Here is a 25793-nt window from a genome sequence, read left to right as displayed (position 1 = left end):
CAGCGAGAAAAATCTTCGTATGACAACAGAGCTTTAATCAATTTGTCCATGATGCGGTCCTTTGCGTCTCCTGTAACACATATATGGGCATTGCTCATGATTCAAAAACATCTCTGATACATTTTTCGGAATGATCTACAACAACGGATGTCAAATGTCAAAAAGCCACCAGGCTGACTCTCGGTATCATCGTTATCTCATTAAAGCATCTTCATTATGGATACTCAACAAACTTGAGGTGAGCGGCCTATACATACATGTGAATGAAAGATTAGCACTAGATAATAGATCAGATATCATCAACTTACAGTGTTGAGTAATGCATTATTGGGAACACCACCAGGTAAGTAGTGCGGATCCCTGCCGAAGCCGGTGTATGGGAATCCCCAATCGAACGGAGCGGCATTATTGAGCTTGTTCATCTGTTCGGGACTGAGCTGAATTTTGAGAGCCTAATAAACCAAACACAGCTCAGTCTAAGAATGCTTGTGTGAGAGAAAAGGGCACCAAGATGTTCTCACATCAATGTTGGATTTCAGATAATCGATACTCGTACCCCCCACAATCGGATAACAATAAGCCATAGTTTGTCTTGCCCATGCCAGAGCAACTGTTGCAGGACTTCAGTCACTTTGAACTTTTCACTAAGAAAAAAGATAGTAAACGCACCACTAGTCAATCTGGTATCGCCCCCAATCTCCTCAGCAACCTCTTGTAATGCCTTGGAAATTCTAATCTCATTTTCTGACGGCTCCATACCGGCTCTGAATTTACCTTCTTTGCGACGTTTCTCATTCTCTTCGGGAGTCTTGAATCGTCCTTGACCAAGTACAGCATAGGGTGCTAAGTACAGTACGATACACGACATAGAATTAGAAAAATTCGATCTGGTTTATGTGGAAGATGAGGCCAACTTACCGATACTCATTCCGTTGGCACGACACATTGGAATAATATCCCTTTCCATATCTCTTTTACAGAGGTTCCAAGATCCTTGATAGACTACGAATTGAGCGAGACCATGTTGACGAGCGTAACAGTTCGCTTCGGAGACGATCCATGCTGTTGTATAGTGAATAATCAGTATAATCTCCTATGTGGGGTGACACATTCTAGTACGGAAGATCGACTGACCTGGACAATCGGAGATACCAAGGTACAAAACTTTCCTTTCTCTCACTAGATCATTGAGGGATTGCATCACCTCTGGGATTGAGGTGGTGTAATCCCACCAATGTACGTATAAGATATCGATGTAGGTGGTACGAAGCTTCTTCAATGAATCTTCAACCTACATCATAAAGACGAAACATTCAGTACCAGTCCAATGTAAGTCGAAGAACCTATCGTATTGCTCGGTTGTTAGGTTGTGCAAACTTACGTTTAGATGGAGGGATTTTTTAGCATTACCGACGTAGTTCGCTCCGATACCCTTGAATCTACCTTCCTTACGATCGAGGTTGTAGGTTGTATATTTGCTATGAACAAGATGAGGGTATCAGCGATAAAGCGGATTTTTCGGTAGGATTGGATTGTTATGATGACTGACGTAGCAATAACCATCTCATCTCTTATACCTCTGGATTCCATCCATTCACCAACAATCATCTCGGATTGCTCATCTATCGAATTGAAGCAGTACCGGAATTGGAGCGAAGGTATCAGCTACAGTATCACCTTTACAGTAGAAGTCCATGATGGAACAATCAGGAACTGAGAGAGTACGTGAGCCGAGATAAGCAACCTACCTTGATAGAAATTAGCAGTATCAACGAAATTTCCTCCCGCCTCATAATAATAATCCAAAAACTTGGCGGACTCTTCGTAGTTCAATGAACTACCCATGAACCCTTGCCATTGATCTCCTAGTGACATCGCACCAAGACACAGAGGCGATACTCGAACTGAATCACGAAAGGTAATACAATCGTTAGTTGACTGCCTCTCTTATTGCCACCTTGGTGCGACTCGAATCACTTACCTCCTGCATTTGGAGATAGGAGGCGATATGTACCCAACTCAGTAGGTGGTTCGTGGGCAGGTGGGAATATACCTGGGAAATCTACCGAAACAACGAGGTATCATCGATCAGCTTGGGATCTCGGACGAGTCCTAGCTTACCTTTTCTTCCTTCCCCGGAAGAGGGGGTATAGTCTTTTGCAGATGCTAAAAGTTGGGTGCGTACCATCGTTTTGTTTTGCTCTTGCGAGTTCGATAATGATAAATGATAGTAGCTGTTGTTAGAGGGAAACGTCAGAACGATGCCATAATGAGGCGTTATTATAAATATACCTGCTCAAGCATAGCTTATCGCCTATATCTCAGTCTGAAGGACTAGGTAGATAAGAGAGAGGAATTGGAAAGGTGGGGGTGGAGGTGAAGAGGTGGAGGGATGTGGAGGGAGGAACGTTGGAGATGCAATGCAGGTATCTTCTCGCGCACAATGTATGATGCAGTGGAGGAGAAAATGGGCATATAGGGGAAGGAAGGCGCGATGGGACGGAAGGTCGACGTGGTCTTCAGCTTCATGCGGCGAGATAACATCGTCACGGGATGAACCAAGAGCCATGCTTTGATCGATGACGGTCGCGAGTTTGATGATCATGGCATGGATCACGTCAGCGTCTGTGAATCCGCAAATTTATCTATCCGAAAAGGTTAGTAACAGTTTCGTGATCAAAGCATCTCAGATGAGATGCAACCAGATTCAACCCGCTTTTGGATGCTTGCATACTCATGGCAGAGGACACAACAATGACAGTGATCACCACAACTACCTTCGACCTCGAGCCTCTCTCATGCTCCTAGATGATCGAGAGGAACCGTTGTATATTCATATGTGCCTCCCATTTTACATGGATGATTCGTTTTGACCGAACTTCCGAAGAGTGTGGCACTTCTGTGTTCCTGTTGTCTTTTGTGTCTCCTCCAATCGCTCTCTACCTATCTCATCGTCATTTCCATTACAGATGGTCATCATTGATATTTTGATCTGCATACAGAATTACCACAAAAAATAGCTGGAATCATACACCATGTCATTATCACGCTCGTTACTCCAACAATCAGCCCGACCATTCGCTGCGATCAGATCGATACATACTTCCCGTGCGGTATTCAACAAACCTGACGCTTTCACCACACCCGTCCCAACCGCTCAGCCAGGTCAGAATGCAGCTGCAGAGTTCGATTTTGCAGGTTTACCCCAGGTAGAAACCGTATCAGGAGCTCCCAGTATGTTATATATCTCATATATTAACCAATAAGATCCTGGTAGCTGACCTCATTTCTGACTATTCCTCATCACCCATCGTTTACTTTCACCTCAACACTATTATCTCATTTGTGAACTATAGCCGAGATGCAATATCGTTCCGTGCGAATCTATCGGCCCACCAAATCGACCATGCAGTCCGCCAAGGGAAAAACAAAAAGATGGTTGTTGGATTGGGACGTGTTACAAGGTGCCGGTAGATGGGAGAACCCCCTGATGGGTTGGGCAGCATCAGCAGATTACATGCAAGGAACGTCGTTGGCTTTCCCATCAAAGGAAGCTGCTGTTAGATATGCGGAGAAACAAGGTTGGCCATATAAGATTGACGAGCCGAAGAAGGTCGTGGTGCCTCCTAAGAACTATGGTGAGTGATGTGTAGTTGTGTGTGTTTTGGAGCGGAGAATACTGGATGTGTGATAGGAGGAAGTGCGATGGATGACGAACGGACCAGATTAGAAAGAGATTTGTTAGGTAGAGTGCTGGGAGATCTGGTGGTGGATCCTGGAGCTTCGTCACTTGGACGCACGGTGGCCGAGGTTGATCGAGCCCAGACTGGTACCGGAGTGTAGCTGCATCAATGGATAATTGGTTACCTCGTAAAATGCGCGTGAACTGGTCGCTAACATCCTCGTCTCACTCTCAGCCAACAACTACGTCCACGTCCCCGGCAAGCTTAGAATCCACCACACCAAATAGATAACACCTGTCGATAGGTACATCCTTACGTTCTGAGATCTAATTAGATCTCGGAATCCATTGTAATGCATATTCTCTCCTGATTGGATCGCATCATCTCAACCTCCCTTCTGATCTCGTTATGCTGAATATCGAGAGGAAGTTCGACAAATTGTTCTTGGTACAATCAGTCAATTTCACCTCCACGCTGAAATGCCATCCTCGTCTCGGTTCAACCAATGTTTGTGATTTGCTGATCATTCTGTGACACCATATTATTGACACACTCACATCAATTAATCCCCACCCTTGCTCATACCTTTCAACTGTTGGAGTGTCAGATCTTTCAAACTACAACAAAGCTATGGTGTACTCAGCGATCCTTTTTGACTATCAATGAAAGGATGAACAAAGACTGATCGTTTGGACGGTAGGTATAGATATATCAAGTAGATGAACATGACTGACTCTTTTTTGTTACCTCCTCATTGTATTTTGTTAATATACTAGATAACGTATCTTTGGTCAATCAATACTGAGTATTGTAACCAAAATTACCGCTCCTCAGGAGACGAACACTAACGAACATAAACAAATAAGAACCAATCTATCGACTACATACTGTCATATAAGCTTAAAGAAGATGTTAGCATTGACTTACAGTAAGTCGTCTATAGAACATTCACGATCTAAGTCTGTGATGAGTTGAATGATATCTTCGATTTGTGCAGGTTTCGTCTTCCTCGGTATGGTACAACTTGCTCTGGGAGCGGTTGTCCCCTATTCACATACTCGTCGAGGAGGTAGTGCAGTCCAACTTTGGAATGCTGACGCTCCATCCAAAGATGATTTCATTAAAGGTAAGTCTACCTCTCCTCCCGTAATACCTTAATGAGTACTGCACCAATCTGGATCAGGTTAATCCTTTTTCTTTTTCTGGTTTAATTCTTTTAGATCCTTCATATGACAACGATTCAGGTATAAAAGTATCACTTCTCTCTCTTATACTGGATTCCGATTCTAAATGGGCCAAAGATCACATTAAGCCATCGGGTGAACAAGCCCTAACGGATAAAGCGACTTTTACCATATTCGATAATGGAGAAGAAAAAGATGTGGAAGTTTCAACTGATGAGGTCAAAGATGCTTTTGACGTTGACTACGTTCAGGCTAATTGGTAAGTTGAATCAAATGATCACTCATTCATTATAAGGATTTAAACACTCATACAATCATACATCATCTTATTGCGAACGATAGGTGGTGGCTTGGGATGGAATATGCTTTGGTTAAGACAATCACAAATGGTGAAAATGATCTATCGATTGAGCAAGGTGATCCTGAAAATATCTTGAAGTGGTTAACGGGCAAAAACACTAAGAAATTGACTGACCTGTCTGATAAGGATTATCGTGAGTCGCCTCAAACTTCACTTACATTGATTCCATTTCATTAGAGGAGTGAAAGGGGATTCGGAAATCGATATTAATCTGATCTGCGTTTGGTTCATTGTCCAGTGCAAAATCTCAAGAAGAAGATCGTCATTCTATCAACCGGAGGAGACGATGTTGATCAACATGATGACGCAGCAGAAGCGATCAAATATAGAGTAGTGACTAATGTTGATGGTGAAGGATCTGATGTCAATTCTACAACGTAAGTACAAGTCAACCACGATCCCCAAGACGACTTTTGTTCTGATGCTCTGTGTTTGTTCTATCGACAACGACAGAGTCGACACATTACAGATGGGCGATCCGTACTGGGTAGGAACGTTGAACGAAGATCTGAAGGAGCTAAAGGATGAATATGGTACTGTCATTGTCTTAGAGGATTGAGATCACAGCGATAGTTCCGATCATAGTACACGATAATCTGTTATGATCCTGTTGTGCGTGTAATGTTCATTACTGACAAATGACATCACCGATGTTATCATTCACTACATCGTAACATGCATGGACAATTGACATGCACGGCGTTTGTTTGTTGTACCACTGTGAGACTTGTCTTGCAAATTTAGCCCTGGTAGATATGGTTGTTTCCCTCCCCACCCCTTGAGACCTGACTGCATTGGCCATCCCAAGTAGTAGGCAGGGAATATGGATTCCGACTTGAAACCCCAATGTTACCATGACTAGCCAAGGTTTGATTGACATCAGAATCTCCAATGATCATTGGCATGCCTGTGTCTCCAGGATGCATTGGATCTGCTGATGAACATGGATCAGGATTTGTTTTCCAGTTATTGATGCTTTGTCCTGACGAACACGACTGACCATACATAGAGAGGGGATGAGCTGGGTGACCGTTCATATTCTGGAGATAATCCTGACTGGGGAGAATAGAAATCATCTGTTCCGAAAAGATCACATGATCTTGATATCCTTGATTCTCGAAAACGATATTGCGTTCTATGTCATTATGCGAAGTGCAGAAAATCGGGTCTGAATTTGACCCAGGAAAGGCCGGCCGAGTGAAGCTCTGAGTATTGGGACCATTGGCAATATGGGTGAATGCCATATGAGTATACGACATAGGATCGATCCCTTCGTCGCCAGAGGGGTGTAGTGTTTCTGGGAGAAGGTCCCTTGGCCAAAGGATGGCAGGTCTGTCCTGTTCAGCTGTATTATCCGAGAACAGAGTGGATCTAACAGGATGGGTATCCCCGATGCGTCTATCAGCTCTCCCTATCTGTGTATCTGTACCCAGGCTACCATCTTTTCGTGACTTCTTTATCCTGGCCATATAACTTCCTCTATTCTCACGATAATACTGCATCCACCTTGATCCATTCCCATACGTCCCAGGATAAACAACCTGAAAGTCATCCATAATCCTCTTCAAATAATCATCGTCGGCAGTCTTGCCATCGGTGGTGTATGTTAAAGCATGAATCAAGTTTTCGCTCTATCACAAACAAATTTTTCGTCAGCCTTTGCCCCTTTCGATTGTCCGTGCGCGTATGAACATATGAACTGGAGCTTGGATTGGGCTCACAAATTTCGAACAAGTTGTATTTCCTCCTGATACCTCGTAAGTCTTATGTACGTCCGTACGACAACTTACTGGTTCACTTGTGGTGTTATCTGGTAATTTCCGTTCTCCAAAGTTACCTTGTGGATCTTTGTGGTCTTCTCTTGGACTGGTACAAGAGATTTGCCTGCGACGAGCGGGAGTAGAGGAATTTGACGGTGTCTTCTTGCTTGGCATGATCAGTCTCAATGTGGAAGGAAGAGGTAGTAAGCAGTGTGGTGAATATCATCTCATTGATGTTCGTACACCCAGTCATCCAATACATGGGTAGATGCTCGTGGATGATGTCGTATAAGATGTGTCAATGAGGTCTTCCATCCAATGCACATTCTCCTTTGTAACCCAATCCTGATCAGTAATTCTCTTACCCTTCCGAGAGGCTTTGTGACGTATGGCAGCAGGGTAGTTACCAATACTGTATGTATCCGATGAAAGAGCCGTTGGACTGAAGGTGAACACCACAATCACTCGAGCCACTCGAGCCTCCACTTGACCTGACCTCTTTCAACCATTCTTTCGTACCCTCATCTTCACTTGAGTCTTCACTACCATTTACCTCAACAATACATCAAGGCAACATATCAATATGGGTAAGCCCGCACCGTATCTTACTCTCCATTGACTGACGGTCTAATGTGCGTTGTATAGGTCTACTCACGATAATACGGAAGAATAAAGCGAAATCAAAGGAAATGAGAATCCTCTTCTTGTGAGTGTGTCTACATCCCTACCTCCACTTTGATTTGGTATCGATGTCGAAAGGGAACATGTACAAACTGATGAAAATATTTTTGCTCGTAGGGGACTGGATAATGCAGGAAAGACAACGATATTGAAGAAATTGAATGATGAGAATATATCTGATATTAGTCCTACATTGGGATTTAACATAAAGACGTTGATAAGGGATGGGTGAGTAATCACTCTTCTACTCTAATATTCGTAATTATGCTGAATGCTGATGCTCGTGCTCCATTGATGGGCAGATATACATTGAACATTTGTAAGAAACTGTCTTCCTATCTTACGAGCAAATATGTAATAATTAGACGGAAGATAGGTGAGCTGAGATTGTACGATGATGAACGTAGGGGACGTAGGAGGACAGCGTACTCTCCGACCATATTGGAGAAATTACTTTGAATCTACAGACGCGGTAGTTTGGGTGGTAGATTCCTCAGATAGGATGAGGATGGATGATTGTCAGAGCGAACTTAAAGGTTTGTTGAAAGAAGAAGTAAGTCTCACAGTTAGCTTAGTCTCTCTTTATCACTCTTTGGGTGGTACACAAACAAACATCGTCGGATAGAAGGAATAAAGCTGATGTGTGATGATCGTTGTGACTACTTAGAGATTGGCAGGTGCAACATTACTTGTATTTGCGAATAAACAGGATCTGCAAGGATCGATGACCTTGGAAGAAATACGAGATGTGTGTTGAGTTTTCCCCAGATTTAAGCAATCATTTTCGTTTGTTATATGTAACACACATTCATGGATGATCGACATCTATAGTATGATACTAATTGATGGGTTGTCTCTAGGCACTTGACCTCAAATCGATAATCTCACATCGATGGATCGTCCATCCATGTTCGGCATATACGGGCAAAGGTTTAGAAGAAGGTATGAAATGGTTGATCAATGAAGTAGCGGGTAGATTATATTGGAGTGGTATACAATCTACAACAACCAGTACGAATCAAGTTGGTGCCATATCACAGGTGGGACCAGTCTCCTAAGCCTCAGCGTTTAACCAAACCAAATAATACCTCCTCATCTCGGAGCACACAACATGATATACCCTGCACCCAGGACTATACCCTATATAACAATGTATGCATGACAAGTTGATGTATTGTTGGTTGTTTGTTCGTATAATCCCTATTCCGATTCAGACATAAATGAGATAATGCAAGGTATATACTATGAGTTGATGCGACTAATGACAAATGTTTAATGAGATCATCTCCAACACGATTGTAAATGTAAATGTAACTGCAACCTATCCTAACATCCCTCACATCAATACTGAAATCCGTGGTCCAACAAGGAAATCACTGTTTCCTTAGGAATCTACTCGTCTTCGTAAAATCTCTAATCGTTTCTGTGGACTATCGTCATTCCACTTCTCCACACCATCACTTCGAGTGAGAGTCGGAAGACCGAATTGCTCAATGACAAATGATGCGGATACTGTACCGTAGAGTAATGCTAAATTTGTTTGTTAAATATGATCAGGTTTTGTCACAACCGTTTCGTATATGGAATAGAAGGGACATACCTTCATATGGATCATTATTCGTCAAACTCAATCCTGCACAATAACCGCCCAAGAAGGAGTTCCCGGCTAAAGACTCACTTCACCATCAGCCTAATGAATCATTTTCAGGGGTAATGCGGCAAAACTTACCACCAGTTACATCCTTGACTTTCGATTTACTCTCTCCCTCTTGGAAGTAGGCAGGACACCATTTCAACCCTTTGTCTCTCGTACCCACACATGAACCCAATTTACCACATCTTACAATCATGATTCCCTTACCATTCTTCCCTATTCCAATGGTATAGATAAAATGCTTGATGACTTCTTCTACGGTGGTAAGGAGTCGAGGATCGGTGATCTTCATAGGTGATATGCCAAGTATGGAGAAAATCTCTTCGTGATTAGGTCTACAAATACGATCAATAATCATGAATCATTAGAAATTCTACATAATATAGTCATACAAGGTTTAAAGTGGGGGGACTTAGACTTACGATAAAACTTCGATAAACGGTACGATCTTTTCCAACCATTCTTTTTGTCCTGGATGACATGATGGTGGAGTAGGTTCAAATACTATCTTCGGTTCCCAAGTAGTGTTGATATCCGAATTACCATTTGACTTTTTCTGCTTGAGAGAGTTCATTTCGTCCAGTAATCCGAAGACGTCTTCAGGTGACCAAGGTGGACTTATATGCAGATATTCTGCTCCACAAAGAGGAGAATCCAATAATTGCTTCATCGTTCGATGAGGAGCTTTGACAACGTGTTGAAAGCTATCATGCCACCATCAGCAAATAAATACACTTTCCCCCGTTATGTATCAGAGCTTAGACTTACAATCTAACATCACCTTCATACCGTATTCTCGCTCTAGTCATCTTCGTCCCTTTACCCCTATTCCATACCCATATATCTTCCCCCAACGCATTAAGCTTATCCTCCGCTTCTTTTGGAACATCCGACTCCTCCTCTTCTGGCGCTCTATCCACCAAAGTACGTAATTTATCAGGTGTCACCCATAATCTGGCACCTACAAGAGCATAAAGCCCTCCACCACCTAACATCTCATAGACCTCATCTGCATTTGGGATCGGGATATCATCGAGGGATAATTGCGGTGTGGAGGGTCCAGCAGAAGGTACAGGTGAGGTCTTGGGAGTGACCAAGTTCGAAACGCTCGGGACAGCGATGGGCCGAAAAAAGGATTTCGTCTGTGGTTGAGGAATAGTAGACGTAGAACTAGATGGAGTATCGGTATTGGGTGTAGGCGGTGTAGGTAAGCCTGTTATTCCTTTCGTAAGAGCGGACGAATCGGTTGAAGCTTCAGGTGCAGGTTCGACATCTAGAATAGGGCGAGGTGGCGAATCGAAGGCGTCGATCAAAACCGTTCCTAGATAATTAAACATTCACAATCAGTCCAAGTATCTGACGTACGAATGAATTAGATTGAAAGGCTTACCTATAGAAGCGAATATAGGTGGGGAAGGAGTAGATGCACCTGGTTCTGAAGAACTTTGGAGTTTGGGACTCGAAGGTCCAGCTTGAGTGGGGTCCATGTGATCGTAAGATCGAATATAACTGTTACTGGTACGATATATTCTTTATAGTTGTTGAAGAAATTCGGAATTCATAATCTGATGAATTCTTCGATTGGAATCGCATTGACTTTTATCTCCAAAATGGGAATTGCCTTACTGACGAGGTATTCGACTTGTTGTTATATACACAAATTCTGGTTGAAGATCCGTTGAAATCGATGGTTGATTATCCTTTGTACGATGGTTTATGCTCTGCTCTGATACAGGTCGAGATGCGATGCCAAGGGCGGGAGATAGGATGAAAAGAAGTATCACAAGGGTCGGATGTCCAATACGTGTCTCGGCTTGTGGTAGGAAGTTGAAGTTGCTTTAATGGTATGTAGTATAATGGAACGATCACAATCACAAAGACTGGACAGCGTGGTGCGGTTTGTGTGTTGAATTGGAATTCGAAAGGATGGGAGGATGATAGGAGTATCGGATGTTGTTGAATTGAATCGAAATTGTCGGAACGGCCCGACGGAGTATACACAAAACAATGTCGAAAGTCGAGCGTCTAGAATGTGATGTTCGATAAATTTGACAATCCTATGCGTATTGGTGGTAGAGAAGATGACCACTTCTCATTTGATGGTGATGGTGTTGATGATGGTCGTACCGGAAGCAATATGGATCGAGGGCGCAAACGAGCGACTAACCACGACTTTGATGATCTTGGCTTCCTTTGGATGGTTTTGTTGATGTTGGTGATGCTGATAATTGTCCACCTCCCTTTTGCAGATGGAGCTTGTGTGAGTTGACCGCGAGCAGACCTTGAAGTCGATCTCAAGTACTGTCGACAAGCGATGAGATCGATCCCTCGTTTCGCAAATGTCCTTGAGAAGGACAGAGCAGTTCAAAATTAAACAATCGATAACTGTCTACAGTATGATGTCTGTCCAACTATGTATCCTCGTATGGGCTATTGTTGAGAAAGAAAGATGATCAACTCGTCTTACACTTTTTGCAAAATCGAAATTGATTATAGGACTTTCGGTCTTCGATCTTTTATGGTGATCTTTAGTATTTCGGATTTAATTGTTAATTTGATGTCAAGGGCGATCAAAGCTTTAGCGTTTCGGGAAAAGGGTGCCCACTATACCAAGAAACGTGGAACGTGGAGACAATGGATAGTCGATAGTCGATGTTTGTTTGATGTTTGGAATGGCGCTAACTCCCAAGGCATGTGGGGTGAGATTAATGGGTAAATTGTCTTCTGTTGGCGTCAGGGCGTTTTGGTGCCTACTCGATTTGTATCATATATGGGATGTCTGTCGGATTAATTCCCCAATCCAATCCAATCCAAGTCGCGTTGCCGCATACACACCAAAATGGAATCGAGAAACTGTATGTATGTTGTCAGTTGGATTGAACTGGAGGGGATATTCGATTTTGATTCTGGTTTCTCTTGGGACTAGACTAAGATTACCGGTAACTTTTCGTCCGAATTTACCGTATAAGCCGCCGTAGTGCGTACGGCGGGACGGACAAAGAAAGCCACCGTATCGATCTATCCAGACAAACCACAGTGAGGTATGTATTCGTCTTCGTGTGAGTTTGAGTTGGGCAGTCCAGACTTGTTCCTCTGAGGTGTTGATGTATGGCTGGTTCGGGTATATTTAGTTGTTCGGTCTATCGGGAACATTCAAGATTTTACAGGCTTCGGATTCAGTCAAGCGGGATCTCAACTCGGTCCCTTAGGCTATGAATCTAGCTGTTGGCCTGAGTGAGCTCTGCTCCAAGAGCAAGAAGGATGACGCGTTCGTATTGAGTCTGTAGGACTGCAAGACGAAAGTTTTACGGTGAACTGAGAACCATGAGCTGAGATTTAATTTGATTTCATCGCTTACAAGTGGAGGGAAGGAAATGAGGCTGAGTGCCTGAATCGATGATGAAGATCCTGAGGCGTTGAAGAGCATCTACTGTAGAGTGTATTTCGGGGTTACTCTACTCGGCTTGATTGGTAGCTTCATCTCCGATCGTGCCGCTGTACATACAGGTATAAAGAACACATTTTCTGCCTTCCCTAACCAACCTGAACTGAAGTCTGTGCTTTGGACCGCCTGAAATTCGATTGGTTCGTATGAGCAGCACAGTTATTTCTTAGCTTACCGCTTTTAACGGGATTTGTACTGCATGAGTATTGTACTCGCATTGATGCAATTGCCGAAATAGAATCACCCGATCGGACTGAGACTTTGCATGGAAGATGTACACAACTACATGGGTCTCGATCAGTCTGGCTCTGATATACCCTGGCAAGCGTGCGTCTGTACCAATACTGGTAACAGCAGATGCTACTGTTGACGGAGTCAAGATGCATATGCGACGGGAACACGAGCTTAATAGGTCTTACGGTAGATGACCAAAAATTGGGGGAGGAAGTATACGCCATGCCTGTACCGTCGTCTTGGGTATGGACGGACATATCCATGTACAGTACATTGAAGCAGGTCACCAGATGATGGAATTGAGGATATACAAGGTAGCGAATAAGAGGGGGAGAGGAGAAAGTTAGGAGGAACGAAGGTACGTTTTTCTCTTCCTTGTCTCGATGTGCAACTTTGAAGCTTGTTTCCAATCAGGTACAAGACAATTGAGACTGCTGACACGTACGTTTATGAATACAATCCTTCATCCATACTTCACTTTATGCTGTCTTCTCCAAGTGAGATTTCATTTTTGCCCTACCACGTATATCTATATACATATACTGTGTATCTTCATAAAAGCGCTTACGATCGTGATCACGGTATGTCATGCAAGAAGATATCGCATTCCATGAGTGTAGAGATGACTGACTGATTGACTGCATTTTCAATGGTCAGGGCACTTTTGTCTTGTACCGGGTTGGGCTGATCTTTAGCTTCGTTTCATATTTTTCACTCTCTCGCCCCCCTTTTTTTTTTCTTTCCGGCAGGTGACAGATACTTCCATACCTCGTGAAGTTGCTACAATTTTGGGCTTGATCAGTCAAAGAGGAAGGAGATGAGAGCCTGGATGACTCCGAATGAGTCACGAGTAAGCTTTCACATATTCGACATGAATATCTGAATAGATTTTCTTCGTGATAAAGAGAACCCGAACCAGGGGGGGGGGGGGGTGAGGAGAGATTACGGTATGGAAGTAAATTTAACGTTAACTTTTCTTTCTGTCTTACAAGTCAAAACTCTTATCTCGATTGGATTTCAGAGGTTTTTCAGGTACCACTGCACTACTGCCCGTGGGAGTAGTAGCGTTTTCTTATTGTTCTAATTCAGATTTATATATCCATACCCGACACTTAGTGTCCTCCTACTCTTTCTTTGCGATCAATTTTGTCTGGTTACTACACACTTGTACTTCGCATTCCTGCTATTCTCGCTACGAGATCAAAGTGATATTAGCGTAGATAGAAACGCCATATTCATCTACTTGTGTATAAACCCTTCAACCCTTCAATCTTGCCCTATTCTTACCAATACTTAGTATCGTACAGTACTACTCAAAATACAGACACCTGCCGACCGATCATCAAGCAACAGTCAGAGAGATACTATCCGGACAAATCAGATGTGACTCTGTTTTTGTTGTTCTCTTGTCATAAATACCAGATCACCGCAGCATTTTAGAATATACTCAAGATATCATAATTGTCACTCTGGAAAAGACCAACGAACGATAACTGCTCACTGAGTTTTGACTCCCTCGCCAAGAAGATCATTAGTACTTCAATTCGGAAGTTTGAGATTTCAAGAATTCACAGATCGATCACGAAACGACAACATCACTACGCCCTCCTTGACGACCATCAGTCAGTGAACAGTCCCGACTGAAACCGATCAAAGCAAACCAACCTAACCAGTCTCATCGGCTGATCACGCATATCGAAGGACATAAGAATATACAAGTAGTGGAGTTTAGATCAGAAGGTACTGATACGGACTATGTGAGTGTCTTATCCCCCACTTCCATCATGATCTCTATCCTTTCAACGTCGTGTTCACCCACCTACCTGCCTTTGGAATAATCATCCCCTCTTTTTTGATACTCTGTATTCTCGGCCTTGAGGGGGAATAAGGGTGCCTGAGACGCTTTGATCGTTTTCTGCTTGTAATTTGATTCAACGCCTCGTCCCCTGTTTTCAACATATCTGATGGTGGTGATGAGGTGATGAAGTTTGACCCTCAAACGAGGTACAGGTACAAGACCAGAACCATCCTGTACATGTACATGTACTGTATGCTTCTTAGCTTGTATCTCCCGCGGTGTAGACATCACGCATGGCTTGATGCTTGATAGGTGGAGAGACTCGTCACTGTGCGTGGGAGCGGAATAGGAATGTCAGAGAAGTACACCACATCATTCATCATCATTTGCCATGATCAAATCCCAAACCTTGACGACCAAGGCGCATCAATCCATCAATGATCAATCATCAGTGGAGAGACAAGTCGAACCATGTTGCTTTGTTTGGGAGGAGAGAAAACAACGTATATAACACCATCGATATCCACCTCTCTCTGGGTCGACTCCACCCACCTTTAAATTCATTCTCTCACTCCCACTAGTCTTCACTAGCTCGTATCCTCTTTTTGTTACTCCTTCATCTTGTTCTAGCTTCATTCTCGACGTATACCCTAGTGATTTGTCTATCCATTTCTTGTTGTGCCTGGTGTTATACTCGCAACCCTACACCAAACGTTACTTTCATCATCGAGATAGTAGCTAATATCATCATCATTTCACTTCTTGTTCTTCTTACTCTCGATTCATGTTCCCTCATCCAACACACGATACCGATCAAAACCAGACGACTGCCGAAAGATACTTGCTAGTCTCACCCAAGTTAGATAATTTCGACCACTCTCATTTAACAATAAAAGACAAGATGTTCAGTTCACTGAAGAACATCGAACCTAAGAAATGGTTCACGAGGGACTATTGGTACCTCGATACCCCACCTGCCTCTTACGCTACTCGAGATGGATGGTCCAATGCGGATGTAGACGTTGTGCCAGTCGATCAGAGAAATTGGAGAGCGTAAGTCAAACCCCCTCATTTTGATAACCATGAGCTGACGAGAGATTTTGAATAGGATTCATTACCTGTTCTTATGGCTGTCTGATGGTGCCAACGTCGGTACTATGCAACAAGCTGGATCCATCGTTGCTATGGGTCTCAGTTGGCGTGAGGCCTCTGCTGCTATGTGAGTGTCTCACCCTGACAACCCAACTCGCTCCACTGGGTCTGTGCATAACAAGGTGACGAGTGGCTGGCTGACAAGAACATCAATCGTCCAGTGCCATCGGTAACATCATCATCGCTGCTGCTGTAGCATTGAACGGTACAATCGGATCAAGACATCACATCCCATTCTCCATCGCTTCAAGAGCATCATTGGGTTTCTATTTCTCTTACTTTGCTGTGGTATCTCGTCTGGTTCTAGGACTTATCTACTTCGGGTGGGTCAAGGTCATCATCGATGTTTCAAAATTGGATCATGCTGATCTGTCCTTCTTGTGTTTATCTAGTATCAACACTTTCATCGGTGCCTCATGTACTCTCATCTGCCTCGAAGCCATCTGGCCACAGCTCAAAACCTACCCCAACACCATCCCTGCATCTCAGGGCGTGACCAGTAACAAGATGATCGCTTACTTCGTTTTCTGGACCAGTGAGTAAACAGGTAACATAGATACAAGGAAACTGCGCTGACGTTGCATATCTTTAGTCCAATTCCCTCTTGTCATGATCCACCCCAGAAAGATGAGATGGCTCTTCTTTGTCAAATCCATTGTTGCCATCATTGCTGCCTTTGCCACCCTCGGTTGGGCAGTTAACACAGCTGGTGGATCTGGTCCAGTTTTCTCCAAGCATAGTACTTTGACTGGATCCACTAGGTCTTGGGCTTGGGTTGCGGGTATCAACGTTGCTATCTCCGGTAAAACCACCTTGGCCATCAACATTGTAAGCCTAGTCTTCACCTAGTATGGACTAATTTTAGGACATGTATACTGATGAAAGAGTGACACGCTCAGCCGGATCTTACTCGATACGCCAACAAGACATCCGCATCATATTGGCAACTCCTCTTCATCCCCATCGTATATTTCACTTTCTCTTTTATTGGTATCGTGATTGCTTCAGCCGGTCAAGCGATCTACGGTACTCTCTACTGGGATCCCACAATGATCATCGCTCAGTGGACTTCCCGAGCTGGTGCATTCTTCGTTGCATTCGCTTTCGCACTCGCTACGCTCGGTACCAACATTTCCACCAATTCCATTGCCGCTTCTAACGATTTTGCATTCATCGCTCCGAAATGGCTCAACATCCAACGAGGAGCATTCATCACTGCCATCATTGGTGGATGGGCAACATGTCCTTGGAAGATTCAACAATCCGCCAAAGCATTGACAACATTCTTATCTGGATATATCATCGTCTTGGCTCCTATCGTAGCTATCATGATATCGGATTACTGGATAGTACGAAAAACCAAGTTCCACGTACCGATGTTATACCAAAATGAAGGTATATACAAATATCAATATGGTACTAATTGGAGAGCATTGGTCACTCTGCTCATTGCTGTACCAATCAATCTACCTGGTTTGGTCAATGCCATCAATTCTAAAGTTGACATTGGCAATTACTCGTTCTTCTGTAAGTTTTCCTCATCCCATATATAAGATATCACAACAGTTGTGCATCGGTTCTGACGATCCCCTTGAATCTGATATTTAGACAAAGCATCATGGCTCACTTCTACAGCTATGGGAGCATCGATCTACCTCTTACTCTCTTTCATCTTCCCTCCTACTTCCACATTAGTCGACAAAACTGTCGAATCGATGGATGAAGATTTCGCTTTGGCTGATTCACAAGCCTGGGAGACTGAACAGGATAAAGAAAAGAGAAGTTCGGGTGGTGGTGAATTACCTGGATCTTCCAGTTACCCAATAGTGGATAGAGTATAACATAAATAAGAAAATACAAATCGCCAACGATTTTACGTGTGATACAAATTCGGATCGAAGAGGGAGACAAGCGCGGGGTTGAATTTGTCAAATAATGCAGAGTATGATTGTGTAGAAGGTAGAAGGTAGATGAATAAAATCACGAATAAATACCATGAAATGAAGGAGAAGGAGAAGTGGGGAGAGACATATAATCACTGAGTATAGATTTTTTTGATAAATACATATATAACTATTTTCTCCTTATTATTATTATTTTCCTTGATCTGGGCTTGGGAATATCATGCTATTGCTATCGCTATGCATATATTGCTTCTGTATCGTATCTGTATCTGCATCACTACATGTCATTCGTCGCTGCGATGTGAAAGGTAGCAGGCATGCAGTCCTGCAGGAGGAGGTGCAACTGGCCCTCGGTCCTTGCCGTTAAGCGGTGACCGATAGTTCAGAGTGTCAGTTCGCAACAAAAGATGATTTCTACCGGCAGCTTCGCAACATGATCATCATAGTTTGGACACCTTCCATATTCCTTTCTTGATACGTGCAGGTCACTCCGATCACGTGTAACGACTAACGATCATATTTTGAAGAAGTATTGAAGTGGAAACAAGAGGATAAAGAGGAAGACTGTAGATACCATCCAATCTAAATTCACAATCAACGCTTTGACCGTCTTCTCTCTTCTCTCATCCCTCCGACATCGACAAAAACATCAAAATACTTGTACAACTATCTCAGGCGTCTTTCAGATGCTTGGAGCTCGACTGAAAAAAACACATGAAGTGACGATATCGATGATCATTTCCTCCAGTCGACTTTCAATATGAGTAATGTCAACTTAACGTTCCCTAGAGCATCACCTTCAACACCCAGCGTTGATGGGAATCCCAATACAGATGAGAATGAGGAGAACGAATCCGTAAGTGCGATTTATACCACTTACGAGTGTGTCAATGGACATGACAGCTGATGTGTTATGATATGACTCGGTCAGATCGAAAGTATAGAGAACAAGTTAGGTATAGAGAAGAGAGTACAATATGGTGCAGAGAAGATGTTGGATGTGAGTGTTCATTACCTTACTTGTAACATGTGGTGTTGCAGAGACTCATCTGGTCTGCTGGTTTGTTTGTATGTTACGTCCCTAGGTAATTGAGAAGAAGGGAGGTGCAGATGGGGGTGATCAGGAGAAAGTGAAAGGGAACATAACGGCTCAGTTGGAAGCTGCCAATGAGAGGATAAAGGCGTTGGAACACAAGTTGGAGAAATTGAGAGGTGAGTGATATGTCCTTGACTTAGATATCTTCTGATTACATCTGAGAAACTCGTCTTGAATCACACGAACCACCTCTGATCGGATCATACCAATATTGATGAAATGCACGTAGGCACTCCTCAACGTACCCGAAGAAGACAGCAGCCCCGACTCAATGGTTATCCCTCAAATTCATCTTTGGGAATAGGTGGTGGAGGAGGAGGAGGAGGCGGATATCAACCTTCACTTTCTTCCTCACTTTCATCATCGTTGTTGGGAAGTACAGGTCCAAGCGGGAGTGGAAGCGGCAGTGGATCAGTCAGACCAAAACCATCGAGGTTTTATTCAAATTTGACTCCCGAGAAATTAGAAAGAGATAAAGAATTCTTTGAATATCCTCAGTATTCACAAAGTAAAGGGACACCATCTACTGGCAGAAGACCAAGATCGAAATCTGCTGGTGAAGACGCTTTCAACCATAAGTATAGTTCGGGTTCGTACGATATAGCAGATGAAGGAATTGGGACATCTTGGAGATCGCAATCATCCAACTCAAGTATCCATGAACATGTACATGATCAACGCATGAATCTTGATGGTGGAGGAGGAGATGGGAATGGTGTAGATGAGAGTTTCGGAATTTTGTTGGATAATTCTCGAAGATCCATCAAGCGATTGAGAGAACTAGGTGGAGGGAAGGGGAAGGGGAAAGGGAAGGTAAGAGCAGCAGTGCAGGAGTCAAGGAGGAATGAGGTTGATGATGAACCGTATGATGTGATGATTTACTTGAGTGAGATGATCAAGGTGAATGAGGGGTTGAGAATGGTAATCGATATGGATGAGGTTATACAGTCGTAAGTGCACTTTGACTCATCTCATGACCTTACTATTCTCTTGAACTCTCCTTCTCCTACCTTCCTTTTTCCCTCTGTCGGGGTCGATTTTAGACTCATCATATCGTCACTCAGATCAATGGGAAATCAGGCTGATCTCTTGACTCCTACGCATAGTGTGATCCCCTTTCTGGGTGATGTAGCCACTCCACGTCAGAGAGCTGCGGGGTATAGGTTGTTGAGATTCCTACTCACAAGGCAGGCTTGGGGAAAGATGATAGCAAGTGGTATGGAATGGTTGATGATACGGTTTGTGGTCTCATCGGCTCACTTTCACAATGTACACCCTATACATGAGTACTAAAGATATCCTTTCCTCTGCTTAGCACATTCACCCGCGACTCCAAAGCTGTCCACGAAAGGGAACAGGCTCTGCGACTACTCCGGGCAGTTATCGTCCTCCCTCCACTACCACCTTCTCGTCCAGCTTCTTCACCCTTAACATCCAAAAGTAGGACGCGGTCGCATTCCCGCCAATCTGAATTTGGAGCTCCGATACAGAAGTTGCTAGACGAAAGAGTACCACTCACTGACGGGCTGGTGAGAGCCATCGTGAGCGCCGCTGAGAATCCGGACGATGCGATGAGGACAGTCTGTATGGAAACGCTGGTCGAAATTGGTTTGTCTCTTTTTCCCCCTTTTCCATGTGTGACAATCGGGGACTCGCACTGATACTCGGTTGCCTATGGCCCATAGGTGTCCTGGATATACGTTGTCTTGTTCATTCCAATGCGTTCAGAACGGTCTTATTGGCCTTCAAAGATGGACCTTCGGAATTGGGTCCAGCGATAACGGGTTTACTACTGTACCTGGTAAATCAGCCGAGCACTAGAGAACTGCTCTTACCTGGTGGTGATCTCGAAGTGAGTCGGCGGTGATCCTTTCGAAGGGTCTCACGACCGCCTCCTGCCTTGAGTTCTATGCTGATGGAGACTGTTATATTCCATAGGCTGTACTTGTTGGTCTGACTGAAGCATACGGGAAAATACCTACTCGACAACATGCTAGACATCTTGAGAACCTGCAGAATACAGTGAGGAATATAGGGATGTTACTTGCCTCTTGGTCTGGTGAGTCTCATTGGTATATTCTCTTGCTCACATATGGAAGATGCATTGATATAATCACCTCAACTTGGGTTAGGAGTACTGTATATGTGTATGGACGATTACAGAGCTGTCAAGAGTTTGATTAGTTCATTGCATGTACCCAATGCGGATATGAGGGTGAGTCATTCCGTGATCCTCTCACTCGCAATTGTGTTGAGATACTAGAAACTGACCACGTATGCTGAATATAGAACGCCTTAATGGATCTGCTATTTGTTTCGCTACGAATCAAATCTCCTACATGGACTAATGCATTTCTAGATGGTAAAAGACTGACTGGTAAGAGTCGTCTGTTCTTACATTATGATCACCATCAGCTGATGAATAAGCTGTAGTATACACTCGAACTCAGGAAGCTGCAACTCAGCAACTGGTGGATGACAGTATCGAAGAGGAAGACGCTCAAGGGTTAACTTTGGTAGACCACTTTGTTGCTTTGCTATTGACTGTGTTCCTGGAAGCTGGACTGCTAGAGGTGCGTAATGCGCGAATTATAGAGAATTTCCTACATTGGATTTATGCTGATAGCGTTTGATTGTGCGTTCCCAGGCTCTGATCGCTGTCATTGAGGAAGATAGTGGTCCCTTGAATCGGAAAGCGACTTTACTCTTGGGTGAAATATTGCAGATGGCAAATAGTGTTTTACCATTGAGGTTTGCTGCTCAACTGCAGGTGCGTATCTGCATGATACATTCTGACCATCACTTGCCGAAGCTGACGTTCACGCCATCTTCGTCAGTCTCTACCCCAACTCTTCTCTGAAGCTACCGATTTCAAGAATCCTGGAGAGAGGATGGCGGCGCTCTCAGCTCTGTCATCTATCGATAGTTTGAATAGGAATCAGAGTAAAGCTGGGAAGAAAGCCGCCAGAGACAAAACCAGGTGCGTACTAATCGGATACCTATTGTACTCTGTGCATCTGGTCTGACTGTGTTTCTCCGCAGTGCACTCGCATCTCAACAGGATCCACTGGAAAGAGGTCAAAGACAGGTGCAATCAGTGAAATTACGATTGGGATTACAGGTCGAGGATAAACAGTTCCAGCAGATGATCGTTGACTCAGGAGTGAGTCAAGTCTGCCTTCCTAATGATGCAAATCATTCCGGAACGATAGAGCTGACTTCATTGTACTAGCTGTTGCTTCATCGCGATCATACTAAGTGGAACTACGAGATAATCGTTGATCTCATTGAAGGGCCTCTACTGAATCCGAAACGACTAGATGAAGCTATCAAAGCTACCAAATTTGTTAGAAGGCTGTTCTCTTTCTTCCATCCTTATAATTATAGGTTTGCCGATATCAAGCGGACTAGGGTGGGTTAGCTTCCGCATCCATAATCATCGTCGACAAGGAGAAGAACTGATGCTAATGATTCAAATGGACTTGCGCAGCCAAATCATAAATGGGTGAAACTCGGTTGCTCACTCATATCGACCATGCTCAGTAGCCCTGAAGGTATCAAATACATCACTGAGGACAAATTGCTCAAACAGATGTTGGATTGTTTCAATGAGCTCGATCAGGCGAGTTTTCGCATTCATCAGGTACCGAACGAAGAAAGCTGATTTCGAAGATTTCCACTTGCAGTACGTCGGACAGCCAACTGCACAACCAATATTTGCTAGAGATCGCTTAGAGAATACTCTTACTTATGGTTATTTTGAGATGATTGGTACGCTTAGTAGACATCGTGAAGGAATGAAGTGAGTTAGTCCCTCTTTCACGTGCATTCATTCATTTTGCTCATCTACTGTCTGAATTTAGGTTACTAGAAAAGTTCAAGTTCTTCACGTGCTTCTATCATCTCAGTGAACAGAGGAGCAGAGATGATATCATCCGGATCATCATTGAATGCTTTGATTATACTCTGTGAGCTTGCCACTGATACAGTTCTACCGTCATGATGTGAACAAGCTTACAATCTCTTCAGTGATGCACATCCTCGGATTGTCCTTTCCAAAGCATTGACATCGAGCTATATGGTACGTCATCGTTGTAAAGGGCAGGTTCTGAATTGTACGTGCAATAGGAAACGCGTCTTTTCGCTACACACCATCTAGGTCGTTTGATACAAGAACAACCGAACTTGCTAGACTGGGGTTTACAACTTATGATAACTCAACTATACGATACGTCTATGGAAGTCTGCGATGTCGCTGTCATGTACTTAGAAGAGGCATGTACGGATTCAAATAACCTCGAAAAGGTAGTTCAGCTTCGACCGACGTTGGAACATCTAGGTGATGTTGGACATCCTCTATTCATGAGGTGAGCTACTTTTGTCTTCTCACAGCCGTCCTATAGGTTGATACTGACAGCTTCGATGGCACTTGACCAAAAACAGATTCGTGTCGACCAGTGTAGGATTTCGATATCTCCATCAGGCTCAATACATCGAGCGGGAACTTGAAAGCTGGCTTGTGGTGAGTTAAGTTTCATGTGGTCTAAGTCACGGACCGTTATACTGAATATTGTCCATCGTATAGGAACGTAATCTGTTATATGTGATCGAAGCAGAGACTTTCGTATCTAAAACTATACGACCTTGGTCGACTGACACCGTCGAAGATTACTGGTGAGCTTTCTTCGTAATCCAGATACCTGTTACATCTCCTATTGGGACTGTAAGCTGACCGCTGGGGCGGACTGTCAACAGGATATATGATGGACCTGCACCGACACACTTCCTGGGCGAATTGACCAAGACGCCCGAAGGTTGTCGATTGATCAAGGAGAAGGGGATCGTAGCTGAATTTGCCGAGATAGTGAGACTACATGGTATGGAAGCTAGTGATCAAGGTGTTTTGACGAATCTCAAAAGCGTCCTATGGGCTTTGGTATGTTACCACTCCATTCAATCATCCTTCGTTTGTTGCCATTGTGTATCTTACCTTGGTTGTACTCATGCAGGGCAATATCGGATCTACAGAAGGTGGTCTACCTTTTTTGGAGGATGAGGAGATAATCGAAGATATCGTTGAAATCGCTGAGCAATCACCCATACTGACCATAAGAGGGTTAGTCTATCGGCTATCGTCCACAATCATACCGTTGAGAGATAGCTGATATACATATATGTCACGGGTAGAACATGTTTCTTCGTCATTGGCTTAATATCGATATCAAGGATGGGAGCTGAAATACTAGAAGAATTTGGTTGGATATCCACTAGAACACCTTTAGGGCATACTACTGGGTTATGCTTGCCTAATGACATTTCTCGATTCGTTCATGTAAGTTTTATACTTTTTTGAACACCCTAAGTATTCAAGCATCTTACTTTGATGCAATCATGAATCAGAGTTAACACTTGGTCGTCTTGATGCTCTAGATCGATGTTTGGCAAAGACCCGATCACGAATCTTCCTATCCATCTCTACCTAAATTGACAGGATTAGAAGCGGAGATCATGACTTCCATTGCCAACTTGTCTAACTACGTATTAGCAGCGGGAGCAATGAATAACCTAAAGAAGTAAGCCATAACCCTTCCTCTGCATCTGATGCACGGTTCAGAATCTGACGCGACGTGTTGGCATTACCCACCGTAGAATTCGGAATCGACATCCTCGATATTTCTCGTCAATCACGCTATTTCATCGAGCCCTTCGATCAGTGTCTACAAATCATTATCAAGCGCCTGTCCGACGATTCATTTTGGACCTGTTCGAAGTGAAATTGGATCCTGAGATTCTCACTCAGTTGGTGGGTGTTGAAAGTATGTCTTGGCGAATCAGGCATGATTCCCTCAATGTCGATAAAGATCAAGATCTATTTGCCAGGCATAACAGGACCACAAGCAGTGTCGATGGAGGTTCCCCAACGGGTGATATCGAAAGACGAAGTAGATCTAGATCATCTCCTGGACCTTTAGGTTTGATACCTAAACCTAAGTCAAACGAAGGGATTCAAATGCAAAATAGAGGAAGAGGTAAAACTTTTAGTGGATCTAGCAACCATAGTAATGGGAATGGAAGTGGGACGATATACGAAGAAAAAGATACTTCGACACCTACTACTGCAACTGCCAAAAATGGTAAATACGAATTTGAAGACATCATATCTCGAAAGGCGGAGGGAAAGGATATGGACACCGACATTGTTGGTAGGCCTCAGGAGATGATCAGACAGAATACGAACTCAAGCATAAGTCAAAGAAGTGTCAGTCTCAGCGCGAGTCATACTTCTGAATTGGATGTTGAAGAGAAGGAAAGACAGAGACCGATCTCACAGGTTAGAGGATTTGGAATACCCAGTTTGGCTCCTCCGATCGACGATCAGTGATGCTTGTGGAGGTGGAGGTGTATGTGGATGTGATGGAATAGTTGTATAACATATATACAGTAATCGTATGTCGAATGATGATGTACTATTGAACTCAGTAGGGATTACCGGAAGAACGAGTGTATCAGCTTACTTTGTTCTGTCGAAGAAAGGTAGTGTAGCTTGTCTGATGCAGTGATCTGACGTTGAAGTGCGAAATACAGATCCTTTGAACTGACATTAGATGATAAGTTGAGAAAAGTGCCGCTCTTTCCTTCTCCGATGACTATCGTCAAGGACAGTACTGTATAAAACTGTGAACAAGTATGCAGAACTCGTCCTCAAATAACGATACTCTCAAATTTTGCGCAACTTGGTCTTATCAATATTCATATATCATATAATTTAGGTTGCACTGATTTCAATGAGCTCTCAAGGAACCGATTACCATCACCATACCATATACGCGATTCTCCCCAA

At 43.5% G+C, this 25793-nt stretch overlaps 8 protein-coding genes across 8 annotated transcripts; 5 read left to right on the top strand and 3 right to left on the bottom strand.

Moving 5' to 3' along the window:
• Positions 1–214: 214 nt before the first annotated feature.
• On the bottom strand, positions 215–2188 carry L199_001656 (uncharacterized protein; the record flags this gene model as incomplete). The annotated part of the gene is made up of 11 exons (XM_064887409.1): positions 215–247; positions 309–452; positions 522–610; positions 670–843; positions 919–1062; positions 1135–1291; positions 1382–1478; positions 1550–1622; positions 1749–1904; positions 1982–2062; positions 2122–2188. 11 exons carry the CDS (start codon positions 2186–2188, stop codon positions 215–217), a joined length of 1215 nt encoding a protein of 404 aa, XP_064743481.1.
• Positions 2189–3035: 847 nt separating this feature from the next.
• On the top strand, positions 3036–3970 carry L199_001655 (uncharacterized protein; the record flags this gene model as incomplete). Its single annotated transcript, XM_064887408.1, has 3 exons — positions 3036–3234; positions 3357–3638; positions 3918–3970. 3 exons carry the CDS (start codon positions 3036–3038, stop codon positions 3968–3970), a joined length of 534 nt encoding a protein of 177 aa, XP_064743480.1.
• Positions 3971–4592: 622 nt separating this feature from the next.
• Positions 4593–5787, top strand: L199_001654 (uncharacterized protein; the record flags this gene model as incomplete). The annotated part of the gene is made up of 6 exons (XM_064887407.1): positions 4593–4611; positions 4681–4809; positions 4904–5126; positions 5210–5361; positions 5467–5605; positions 5682–5787. The coding sequence occupies 6 exons, from the start codon at positions 4593–4595 to the stop codon at positions 5785–5787; spliced, it is 768 nt and encodes a 255-aa protein (XP_064743479.1).
• A 181-nt stretch (positions 5788–5968) lies between these two features.
• L199_001653 (uncharacterized protein) lies at positions 5969–7162 on the bottom strand (the record flags this gene model as incomplete). The annotated part of the gene is made up of 3 exons (XM_064887406.1): positions 5969–6159; positions 6229–6859; positions 6950–7162. 3 exons carry the CDS (start codon positions 7160–7162, stop codon positions 5969–5971), a joined length of 1035 nt encoding a protein of 344 aa, XP_064743478.1.
• A 409-nt stretch (positions 7163–7571) lies between these two features.
• L199_001652 (uncharacterized protein) lies at positions 7572–8727 on the top strand (the record flags this gene model as incomplete). Its single annotated transcript, XM_064887405.1, has 7 exons — positions 7572–7575; positions 7634–7694; positions 7787–7897; positions 7972–7988; positions 8077–8222; positions 8337–8417; positions 8530–8727. 7 exons carry the CDS (start codon positions 7572–7574, stop codon positions 8725–8727), a joined length of 618 nt encoding a protein of 205 aa, XP_064743477.1.
• A 326-nt stretch (positions 8728–9053) lies between these two features.
• On the bottom strand, positions 9054–10810 carry L199_001651 (uncharacterized protein; the record flags this gene model as incomplete). Its single annotated transcript, XM_064887404.1, has 6 exons — positions 9054–9199; positions 9270–9335; positions 9399–9658; positions 9746–10027; positions 10092–10644; positions 10714–10810. 6 exons carry the CDS (start codon positions 10808–10810, stop codon positions 9054–9056), a joined length of 1404 nt encoding a protein of 467 aa, XP_064743476.1.
• A 4891-nt stretch (positions 10811–15701) lies between these two features.
• On the top strand, positions 15702–17793 carry L199_001650 (uncharacterized protein; the record flags this gene model as incomplete). Its single annotated transcript, XM_064887403.1, has 7 exons — positions 15702–15853; positions 15909–16019; positions 16114–16275; positions 16345–16487; positions 16545–16780; positions 16852–17479; positions 17561–17793. 7 exons carry the CDS (start codon positions 15702–15704, stop codon positions 17791–17793), a joined length of 1665 nt encoding a protein of 554 aa, XP_064743475.1.
• An 823-nt stretch (positions 17794–18616) lies between these two features.
• On the top strand, positions 18617–25334 carry L199_001649 (uncharacterized protein; the record flags this gene model as incomplete). Its single annotated transcript, XM_064887402.1, has 27 exons — positions 18617–18712; positions 18788–18856; positions 18942–19068; positions 19182–19902; positions 20059–20190; positions 20268–20560; positions 20638–20804; positions 20891–21011; positions 21085–21167; positions 21242–21329; positions 21386–21525; positions 21600–21722; positions 21790–21932; positions 21995–22115; positions 22185–22364; positions 22443–22574; positions 22639–22754; positions 22816–22920; positions 22982–23033; positions 23081–23319; positions 23396–23474; positions 23538–23626; positions 23708–23888; positions 23962–24068; positions 24140–24284; positions 24383–24525; positions 24602–25334. The coding sequence occupies 27 exons, from the start codon at positions 18617–18619 to the stop codon at positions 25332–25334; spliced, it is 4725 nt and encodes a 1574-aa protein (XP_064743474.1).
• Between the last annotated feature and the right edge of the window lie 459 nt (positions 25335–25793).

Source organism: Kwoniella botswanensis, chromosome 1 (genome assembly GCF_036426115.1).
Source record: "Kwoniella botswanensis chromosome 1, complete sequence".
Classification (NCBI taxonomy): domain Eukaryota; kingdom Fungi; phylum Basidiomycota; class Tremellomycetes; order Tremellales; family Cryptococcaceae; genus Kwoniella; species Kwoniella botswanensis.
The sequence above is the reverse complement of the archived record's forward strand: the minus strand, read 5'-3'. Positions and strand labels throughout refer to the sequence as shown.